At 31.4% G+C, this 12,028-nt stretch overlaps 2 protein-coding genes across 2 annotated transcripts; one reads left to right on the plus strand and one right to left on the minus strand.

Annotated features, from left to right (window-relative positions):
* Positions 1 to 1,173: 1,173 nt before the first annotated feature.
* On the minus strand, positions 1,174 to 4,349 carry LOC134692252 (fucolectin-like). Its single transcript, XM_063552703.1, has 4 exons — positions 4,301 to 4,349; positions 3,149 to 3,379; positions 2,055 to 2,294; positions 1,174 to 1,406 (listed from the first exon to the last, which is right to left on the minus strand). The coding sequence occupies exons 1-4, from the start codon at positions 4,347 to 4,349 to the stop codon at positions 1,174 to 1,176; spliced, it is 753 nt and encodes a 250-aa protein (XP_063408773.1).
* A 3,082-nt stretch (positions 4,350 to 7,431) lies between these two features.
* Positions 7,432 to 11,120, plus strand: LOC134692253 (uncharacterized). The gene is made up of 3 exons (XM_063552704.1): positions 7,432 to 7,666; positions 9,813 to 9,898; positions 10,842 to 11,120. The coding sequence occupies exons 1-3, from the start codon at positions 7,432 to 7,434 to the stop codon at positions 11,118 to 11,120; spliced, it is 600 nt and encodes a 199-aa protein (XP_063408774.1).
* Positions 11,121 to 12,028: the final 908 nt, after the last annotated feature.

Below are 12,028 nucleotides of genomic sequence, written 5' to 3' on the forward strand. Positions count from 1 at the left end.
GAATTGAATTACTTTGACACTTGGTGTATTTTGACTTTTTCTCTCTCTTTTACGGTTTGCACCGTCCCCTAATTGTCGTCAGTTTTCTTTGTTGATGAGAAAACCTTTTATTCACTATACTGACAGAAAAACGTGTGTCCGCGCCGACACAGCGAGTTCAAAGGTTTTCTGTATAACCTACTCAAAATGTTTTGTTTCATTTTTATCTCTTTTTTTGTCTTGTAAAAACCTTCATCGGGAGCCACATATATTATCGTTTACCGGCATGTCAATTTTTTTTATGTTCAAACGGCTTGAAGCTTCATAATGCAAACGTTCATACTTTCGCGAAAAAACACGCATTCGCGGAAACACGCACTTTAGAGTGTCGTGGCATCGCTCTTTAGCATATACCATCGCACTTTAGCGTGACCATCGCACTTTAGCGTCCCAATCGCACTTTTAGAGTTCTACAAATATAACCTGCACAAATACATTCCCATTCTGAAGTTTTAAATACCCATTTAATTAGTTCTACGAAAAATGGTAAATAGGGTTGAAAAATCAAAACTGTGAACAGTTTCAAAATTACCAATATGAGCATGCAATTGATCAAGTGTGATAAAAACTACATTTTGACAAATTATCAATGGTAAATCACAGAAATAATACTAGAGAGTATATTATCATATAATTCTTTTCCTTACAAAGACCAAATTTCACCCTTGGATGGAACTAAGATTTGAAAACCTTGAGATTGACTCTTTCGTCATTTTTTTGTTGTTGTTTTTGATCTTTTGTTCTTCGATAATTATGAAATGGTTTTCGCTGTCTTTTTTCAAACTATCGCTTTTGACCGATCAAGTGTGGAATATGATAGTTCGTTTGATGTGTTTGAGGTTTAGATTTTGATATTTGAAAATTGATTTTCCAATTTAAAGTGATTGTGTTGCCTGTACGTGTAGCTCGGTGATGTTATTGATTTACTTTTTCGAATCATGAATTATTTGCGACATAACATACCGATGTTCAAACGTCAAGTATTGTAAGCTATTATGATTGAATCAAATGACGAAATATCAATATATATATCACAAAACAAGATTCATTGCGTGTTTATATACGTGTAATAGACACCATTACTGAAACAAACTAAAATATTACAGAGAAATAATAACCATGTGATAGCAATGTTTAATTGACCAAAAATACCGTATGGTCAGATTTGACAACGACGTTAGCTCTAATTTCTCTTTCCATTAGACTACAAATGGAGGTCTTCATGTTGAAGTTTGCTGCGTGACAGATGTTCATGATGGCACACATAAAGGTACACTGCACTTCACTGTTAACTATTGCGCTCCAAACAGCTTCACCGTTGCCATCGTATTTGTGACCTGGAAATCCACAAGTGTGAGGAAAAGTGGCTGTTGAAATAGAAACATCATGTCATTGTACTAGTCATATTAAACAAGAAATATATTTGTGCTTTTTGACTTCTGTCACACACCCTGTTATAATCTAGGAATAATTTTGTTACGTTTTAACCCACGTTAGTTTGGAAGCGAATTGCATTGCATTGTCATCTTTATTCCATGTTTACCCTTATTTCCTTATAAATACCATATAGCTATGGTTTCCATACAATGTTTTAATCTTATAAAATCGAAATACCAGTTTTTTATGCTAGCATTGAAACGTTTTACCTCAGCTTGTACCTCTGATAACTTTTGCTCATATCTTATTATTATTATTCTTAACTGAATTAACATTGTATGATGAGAATTCGTGATTAGAATGAAATTTACAGTCCGTCGTTAAACTAAATTTTGTTCCTTTTTGGAGTTTCTCGATTCATTTGAATTTTAAAAATCTTGAAAATTAATTTTTAACACCATCTATTTAATTTCATATATAAACAAGGTCGCAGATTGAAATCCCATTTTCAAAACATAAAAGGATCGTATGACTCTTACAAATACATCTTCGGATTTCAAATGTTTTATTACAACATATAAGATGTAACAAATTACTAAAAAAAACTTGACATATATGATATTTCCTGAATAACATACCAGAATAAACATTTTCAACGAATGTTCCGTGAACTTCAACTTCACAAAGTGCTAAATAATTTCTATCTTTAAGTCGTATGCGAACATACTTCCCCACTGTCTGTTCCGGGCATGCAGCATCTAAATGAGCTATTTTCTCCTGTTGATGATGGCAGAGAGTTACAATACTATCATCAAACCAGGAAGTTTTATTCCGGCATGGTCTAAATACTTCAATGACAAAATTTGAAAGTCGTTCAGCTAAAATAATAAAAACAAATAACGGATAAATATAACAGCCACCAAAACCAACCAAAAAACCAATCCTTCTGTTGTACAATATTGTTTTTTAAAGGATCAAATCTATAAAAGACAAATGTGTTACCGTCAAACTGGAGACAACATAAGAAATTTAGCTAGCTTTAAAACTATGTTTAATCTTAGATTTTCGAAATGTGAAAATGACTGTTCCAGGTACAGCATATTTGTTGTCAGTTCGTTTGATGCGTTTGGCTTTTGGTTTTAGGATTTGGTTAGGTACTTTTCATTTTGTGTCCTGTTCTTGGATACACAAAAATCCCGTTTAGAAATGTGTTTAAATAACGCATTATTTTCCTTAGTAGTTTTAGACAGGAAAATTCTCTGTATGTACTGTAATGATTTATATATTATACATGAAGTGTATTTTCTATTTACTGATTTATATATAAAAAAAAATGGGGGGCAGGCTGAAATAAAATGTTCTGACCCAAATTAAGTACCTTTGCGCTACACGCATTGCAACTACTAGCAAATATAAAAAAGAAGATGTAATAACTCTTGATAAGAGACCAAAATGACACAGACATTTTAAAACAACTACAGGTCATTGTACAGTCTTCAACAATGAGCAAAGACCAATACCGCACAGTCATCTATAAAAGGCCCCAAAATGACAATGTAAAACAATTCAAACGGGAAAACTAACGGCTTTAAGTATGTAGAAAAAATAAACGAAAAACAAATATGTAACACTAGACAAACGTAAACCACCGAATTACAGGCCCCTGAAAGCCTTTACCATATAGACAGCTATACAAGACCTCAAAATGAGACTAGTGATAATTAAAACTTACTGCAGCAGTCAGTTCTTCCAAAGACAACAACGTTACTAATGTCATAAATAGCACCAAGATCCACTGCCCACCATGAAGGTTCATCTCCAACATGTGTATGTGAACAAGCATCTTGTGTATCAGTTAGACGCTGGTCATAATCGCCATCTACAGCACTAGAAGAAAGTCTGTCTGTTGGGTGTTCATTCGTTGATTGCTTTGTTTGTTTGTGCTTAGCAACTTCCAATGTAGCTTCAAATTTTCATGAAAAACAAATTAATGTTAAACAGGTAACACAATCGAAATATTTCACAAAAAAAAACACTTTCTTGTTGTTTGTTATTGGAGGAACTAATTTATAAAAGTGTTATCCCAAGGTGGTCTCCACGTTCTATCTGGTCTGTGACAAAGTTACTAAGTAACGTTGTTTGACCAATACCACAGCTGTGTGGTGTGTTAAAAAGGAAAACGAAACAAATTAAAACATTAAAACAAGATTTGATTTGAAGTAGAAGACTTAATTTTTAAAGCATATCAAAAGTTGTAACAATGTTCTACAAAAAGACAGGTTATTGTGTTCATATAAAAAGAAGATGTGGTGTGATTGCCAATGAGACAACTCTCCACAAGAGACCAAAATCACTCAGAAATTAACAATCTTAATTTAAAGAGGGACGAAAGATATTAAAGTGACAGTCAAACTCATAAATCAAAAATAAACTGACAACGCCATGGCTAAAAATAAAAAAAAGACAAACAGACAAACAATAGTACACATGAAACAACATAGTAAACTAAAAAATAAACAACACGAACCCCACTAAAAACTAGGGGGGTCTCAGGTGCTCCGGAAGGGTAAGCAGATCCTGCTCCACATGTGGCACCCGTCGTGTTGCTTATATGATAACAAATCCGGTAAATAGTCTCATTCGGTATGGCGTCCGTAAAATTTACGAAGAGATGATTTCAACTTTACCATTTGGAACTCTTGGTTTAATAACTCTGGGTTTAGATAATCGTACGGCCTTCACCATTGAATAAAGCCCATACCGCACACTAAGCTATAAAAGGTCCCAAAATTACAAAGAAAAACAAATAAAAAAATAAAACTAACGGTCGCATTTATATAAAAAAAATATGTAACACATAAACAAACGACAACCACTGAATTACAGCCTCCTGAGTTAGGACAGACACAAACAAACATAGTTTGGCGGGACATGTTAGCGGGATCTTAACCCTCCCCTAACCTTGGAATTTGGTAAAACAGTACAACATAAGAAGCATAAGACGGAAATATACAAATATATATAATAAATCGCTTTAAAAATAAAAATAATCGCTTTCAACTAGTAAAACATTTATGATATATTCAACAAGAAATACATAATTGTCTCACATAGACCAGATACCTTAAAAGCATACACTGCCGTTATGGTATCGGAAGTATTTTTACATTTACAGTTATTATTCTATTGAAATTAAAGTTCCAAATGTTGCATTTAAAATCAACCCTTTTGTAAAAATAAAGTAAACGCCAAGAAAGATTAGAACAAGTTTTTCCTGACGGAAATAGTTGCTATAGAGGGTGTACTCATTCAGAGAATGATACATCGTGGCCAATAGATGTGAAGGTTAACATAACTTTAGAGCATGACATGACAGCCATATCTGAGAAGCCGAATTGTAAGCACACGTTTTTAGAACCAAATATCCACAAAGAAACGATTTAAAAACTGTTTCGACAATGATATCGTAAAGAAGATACATAACTCACAAAAATCAAACACACCTAAACGACTTGGACCGTTTTTACGCACAAAACAATATCTTAATTAAAACTTCTTGTTAAAATACTTTAAATAATGAATTAATTATAATGAAGGGTTACATCGCCGTCATTTGAAATTTGGATTGATCCTATGTCATTTGTTATAAGTTTTGTTTTTCAAATTCCCAAACGATACCGAGAACACATGTCGTCGCAACTACTGATTTCAAACTGAGGTTTTAACTAGTGATAGCTTTATATACCAATTAACTGATATATAAAGGCAACACTAGTATACCACTGTTAGATATTCGTAAATCGATTGAGAAAAAACAATTCTGGTTACAAACGAAATTAGAGGGAAACACATCAAATATAAGAGATCTACGACACAACAGAAACACAACAGTAAAATGTAAAATACTAGAAACGAACTATAATATAACAATGGCTATTTTCCTGATAAAGATTGGAATAGAAATTTAAACAAAATGTTAAACACACATTTCTATTATATAAAACATGTCAATATATCTGGAAATATAGAAACCAAATGTAAAATTAACAGATAAGGTAAAAATACAATACCACAATCATTAATTAAAATGATGACATATATCCATGCAATCTCAATTAGTGACATGTTTTTAAAACGTTGGAATTACAGTGTGTCTTATGTTCTTATTAGTCTATTAGTTTGAAAATAAAGGACTGCTATAATGATGTTCCTAATAAGACACGCCTGTTTGATTTATTTTTAATTCACATTGGTTCTTTGGAAAATTTGAAAAAAATGAGTTTTGAAGACATGGAAGGATAATGCTGCACGTGTTATGCAAAAATCATCAATAATCATTAATGTAAGTCACACATATATCCTTTATGTCTTATAAAAAACAGAAACTTCACCTTATTATCAATATAATTCCTGATTAATTTACATAACTTGATATTAGGTATGTGGGTCTTTTTTTTTGGGGGGGGTAAACTTTTGTTGTAGATTTGTACAAACCTTTTGTTAACCCGCTTTGTCAAGATTTATAACATTTAATATGAATACTGTATTCTCTAATAAAAGTTTGAAGTATATACCGTCACACCTATTATATAGGACCACTTAAGGGAGAGCAAAACAAATATCCCATGAGACATGTGGTCTTTAAATAAGGTTTAAGTAATATAAAATATACCACAGAGGGTTCTAAAATTCGTGGTCTTTCAACACAAGATTTTGCTCAATACGGGTGGTCTCTCAATCAGGTTTGTACATTGTATACTGTTCTGTTTCATTTGGTTTAGTATCTAGTGCCATGTCATTATCACTTCGTGTTACATTTGAATTATTATAGTGGTATAATTCGCTCTTCATTTGTAATTAAACAGTTTTAGCATAGGACGTGTCAGATCAAGGAAACTTGCAAGCACTAGAGGTTTTTTTTTAACAATTTGTGTACGTTATACACATTCAAAACGTACTTATTTTGCCTAAAACGGTATTCAAACATTGGAATATTACAAACTGGTCTTGATTAAAATAATTGTATAACAGAGTCACTTTTCTTCTACAAAAGACTCATTCGTGACGCTTGAACAAAAAGAAAAATACCAAATAATGTCGAAGAGCATTATGGACCCAAATATTTCTTAAGGCTTTGTAAAATACAGCTAAAGTAATCTATTCCTGAGTCATATGGGTAGATATTTAATTTATCGAATATTATCAAAAAAATTACAAAAATAATGAACTCCAAGATAAAAATCACAAAATAAAGTCCCAAATCAAATGGCAAAATCAAAAGTTCAAACACATAAAACAAATGGATAAGAACTGTCATATTCCTGACTTGGTAAAGGCATTTTATTATTTATAAAATGGTGGATTGAACCTGATTTTATAGCTAGCTAAACCTCTCAGTTATTTGACAATGAAATTAATTCCATTAATATATACAGTTCAAAACAGACAAAAACGAATAATGTTTGATATCAATATTTTAAAATCATATTCTTTCATTTATGCATTAATGAAAATATTGTACAGTTAATTTGTTGTTTAATCATGTTTCAGTTAAACCATTGTCTGTTTTAAGGAAAGTCCAATACTATACACCGTTGAATTTTCACATTAGCAAATGACCAGTATAAACAAATAAATACTACTACGTATGTACTTATGTTATTTTAAAATCTAATCGTTGTGTTGGGTATCTCGTCTGATTAGATAAAAATACAATGTCATTAATCAGTCGAGTGGTGTGTGTTGTGACATTTGATGTACGTGTACACTTTTATTTAGGTAGCATAAAAAACTAAGTTAAAATGTTTATCTTAAACAATCCACTAACATCACTAAATTTAATCCGGGGAACTCATCGTATCATCTGCTATAACAACCATAAGTTCCTTGTTGTCAATACTTGGAGGATCAATGTTAATTTGGTCATATTATGTTGTGCCGTCTACACGTAATACTGTGCGTTTGATGTTAATATCTCTAACATTAGCAGCTATATTTACTGCATTAGGCTACTTAATGGCGACTGTAAGATGGTATTCGATAGGCATACAGAATGGCAGCACTAGTGTTTCTAAATCGGATGATTTCTGTAAAGCTCAAAGTTTTATAACAACTTCTATGAGCATTGCTTCATTTCTGTGGACCTCATTCATTGCCATTTATCTTTTCATCTGTGTTTGGTTTTCTCGAGTTGTAGATTTATCTGGAGTTACGTTTATATTTGTGCATGTGGTAGCATGGGGTATACCAGGTATGTATGTTATAAACTTTTTAACTATTATCTCAAATGTTAATGAAATTGTTTCAGTATTTTTTTCTTTTAAATTTAAGGTAGATGGGGTGTCTAAATTATAATCCATAGAATTTCTTGATAATTTGACATAATGTAGTTTTTATCCTCCTTGTTTAAGAATATTAAAATAAAGAATGGGTCACCGGACTTTTTTTCACACTACAGGTTGTGCAAAATTGTCAAATTTTGTATACATTATGCATGGAAAACCAAATTTTCGGTCATAAAACAAAAACTACACCATAGAATTTTGAAATAAAATTTGAAAAGATAGCTCAAATATTATTCTTTCAGATAAGAAGAAGAATAAATGGGGTCACCGGACTCTATTTCTTGCTTCATAATAAAATGGGTAAATTCCTAACATATTCTATTGTAAAAGTAACACTATCTGAATTATCTGCCCTTGCATTTGAGATGTCTCCCCTTATATGGCAAAGTTGGAAAAAATAAATCAAACAAAAGTATTTGTTTTTTTGTAAAATACAACCATAAATATGATAAAACAATGCATTTTCTATATCATAACGAAAAATCTTACACAGGAATTACCTTCTTATTTCAAAATTTGCACATTTTAACAAAAATCTAGACCTTGTTTTCTGGTATTTCAAAATACAAAATGAAGGAAGACACCCTATCTACCTTCAACAGAAAAAATATGCTTATTAAAAGTCTGCAATTCCACAATCAACATTTTCATCAAGAGTTTACTATGCATGTGTTAATTTGTGTGACTTCGTTTTTTGATTACGTTAAGTCATTCCATTAATATTTTAAATTGTGTCTTTTCTATGTTATATTTTACTGCGTACTGTTTCCGAAAATAGAAAAGGTTTGGTACCATTAAAACATTTCATCCTGCTGCAACGGTTTGCACCTGTCCTAATTCAGGAATAAAATGTTCAGTGGTTGTCGTCTGTATATGTGGTTCATAAGTATTTCTTGTTTCTCAATTTTGGCTCCCTTATTTTTTCATTTTTCAAATTCTATTTTGGAAAGCTACTTCTTATGTTACAATGTTCCCTCAGGTGTGAAGTTTGTTTGTATGAACTTTAAAATCACAAATATAAGCAACTGGGTAAGGTGATGGTGGTAAACGTTCTGTAATCATTCAAAACACGTAACTATTACATTGTATTATTCACTCTGCAGGTGTTCCGTACAACACATTTTTTGTTTTTTTAAAAGTAACTGCGCCAATGTGACTCGAAAATATTTTATTCCCATGTCACGAGAACTGTCTTGGTTGTTTAAATCGCCATAATTTTCTCCAGGCCAGAAGGAGCACGATATAAAATTTTCAGAAACAATGACCAAAAAAACGTCATTTCCCCTTCTTTTGACGTTTTTGATGCCTTTTAATCCTCCAATCTCACCAAATTAATCATTTATTACGTTTATGAGCCTTTTTAACAGTGAAAACCGCAGAAACAAAAATCCACGAAAATGCATATTTTCCTAAATCCAGGAAAATTTGTATCCACGAAATAAAAGAATCTACATAAATGTTGAATTGTCTATTAACAACCATATGCATTGTCGGTATTTTTTTTTGTATATTAACACATACAAATCCCTAATCCATTTTCTATGTGTGTTCGGTTTTTTTCCCTTTTTCATTATATTCTCCTCATAAATGTAGTATTAAGTTACAGGAAAATTAAAAACAAAATTTCAATCTCTTTTTTGTTATATATACATGGTAAAGGAAGCATTACAACGATAGCGTATGAAAATGGCGTTTTAGGAAGGAGTGAATCTGTACAAGGAATAAATGGAGTGTGGTGCTGGCTATCGGTAACATCAAAAGATCAAAACAGAATTTTATGAATGCTTTTGGCGGGAAAAGGATGGGAAATACTAACATACCTAATAACTGTCACTCTTTACATCCTGTTAAAAGGGAAAGGTTTTTTTAACGTAAGTACTGTATGAATAAACAATAAATATGTTAAAAATGCAAAATAATTGTGATTTTTTTTTTCAATTTAGCCAAGCAGTACTGTGAAAAATGCGAAAAAATCCAGCATGTTCTTTTTTCACAATGAAAGCTCATACCGAGAAAACAACGGATATTTAACTTACCATTCTTATCAATCAGGACATTTCCAGGTTATGAAAAATATGATCATAAAGAAATCAAGACCATCATACAATGTAAATAAACAGGTTCATTCTGGATGTCTTGTAAATGATTTTAACAATAAAACTCAAAATATGCCTAAAAATTAGTCATATAACCAACACACTATGATATAAACCCCAAAACAAAAATGAGCTTTAAATACATAATAAAAAGTTTGGGATCTCTTAAAAACAGCTGTAGGGGTTTGGTTATCAAAATTGAATATGCTTATTATTAAGGTCGGATTAGAAATATGGCCGCCTAGACAATCGAAATTGTGATTTGAACAATTATAAAATCTGTTAAGGTTTCGTTTTTATCATTGTGTCATCGTTTTTTGGAACTTAACATAAAAGTAAAATTACAACATAAACCGAACTCAGTAGAAAATTCTAAACCTAAAGTCCCTAAGCAAATTGCAAAATCAAAAGCTAAAATACACGAATGTTCTGGAACTAAAAGAAAAACATCAACCTAAGAAAAAGTCTGAAGCGTAACACCAGTCCGTTCTTTGGAAGTAGTAAAATTGTCAATTAATTGTTGTTTTATTTTTAACAGTCCTGTAGGGTATCACCAGTTTTATACTTTGGTACTGACATAAATAAGAAAAAGACTTGTTGGAATCGTCAGTTGATTAATTTATCCAGTAATCAGAAAATAAAGATTTATTTCCCTCACGGAAAGTAATTGTAGATCATGTCTGCATTTGAATTGTTAGCGGCTGTCATACAATGAGAGCTTTAGCTAGCTTTAACACCAGGTTTAATTCACCATTTTCTACATAAGAAACTGCCTGTACACAGTCAGGAGTATGACAATTGTAATCCGTTCGTGTTATTTTTTTTAGCTTTTAATTTGCAATTTTATTAGGGAATTTCCGTTTTGAATTTTCATCGGATTTTATTTAGAGTTTAGTTTAAACTTTTCTTTTTAGCACTTGCATTGTAGATCTAAACTTTGACTAAGTATTAGCATTGATGACAACTAAAATATTTATACTTCCAGAAAAAAAGAAGTGGTCAATTTCTATGGAATCAAATCAGTGCGGGACTTCGCAGAGAGGACGAATTATTCTGTTTTACCTGGTTGATTCTGTATTGTCTTAGAATGTGGGGTACTTTGAGATTCTTTCTAGACATTGCAAAGTTTAATCATGGCACAACAGAATTTGTATTACTGATCTTACAGTCATATGGTGATAGTGCGCACGCTTTTTGGAACTTTATTTATTTTGTGTTTGTGATAAAACTGTTCGTTCTTATGTATGGAGCCGTTATTATTTAAATGGCTGCGGCAACTCCTCTATATCTAGAAACAACCAAGATAACACACAGGAATCCATTGAAAGACCAGATATACAACATGAAAACAACGAAAAACGACCAATATTAAAAAATCCAAGGTTTTCAGAAACGACATTGTCAAGCAGCAAAAGAGCAAAAACAGTATCAATTTTTGAAGTATTTTACCTTTTGGAAGATATTTTTATCCGATTATCGTGCATCTGAAAACATGAACGAGAAACAACGAGATATCGGTACTTGAAAATTATATCTCAGTGTTATTCTAAATTGCAATAACGTTTGAAATCTAAGCTGTAGACAATAAATCATGGATTAGATGATATACTGGAAATCATTCATAATGTAATACTAGTTCGTTTTAAGAAGAATTTTTAAAATCGTGAATATTTAAATGATATGAACGATTTATTCGTTTGATGCATATCTCCCTTCAAGGGAGATCTTCTTTTATTTTCAAAGTAAGAGAAAAGATAATTTGTTATCATATTCTTAGAAAATGTCATGACTCAATCTCGTTTTTCTTTGTGAAAGAATGTGTTCTTTTACCATATCTAAATGTATTTGTAAAAATGCTACACATATATGCATCATGTCGGAGTTTAATAAAAAAAAAAAAAGAGGATTTCAATTTGTTGATTAAATACTTTAAACAAACAATATTTTGTTTTGCGTTTCCAAATCTCTAATATACCTAATAAATATTCAAACTCATTAGTCAAATTTACTGACAAAATGATGACTAAAAACGATAAAAGATCAAAAGACTAACACCAGTCTACAACTTGACACCTCTAATCAATCAACTGACACATATGTCTCTAGATACTATCAGTGCATTGGACAAATTGTATATAAATTTTCAATGGGATCTTTGTGATGAATAGTTAT

This window comes from Mytilus trossulus, chromosome 12, assembly GCF_036588685.1.
Source record: "Mytilus trossulus isolate FHL-02 chromosome 12, PNRI_Mtr1.1.1.hap1, whole genome shotgun sequence".
Lineage (NCBI taxonomy): Eukaryota > Metazoa > Mollusca > Bivalvia > Mytilida > Mytilidae > Mytilus > Mytilus trossulus.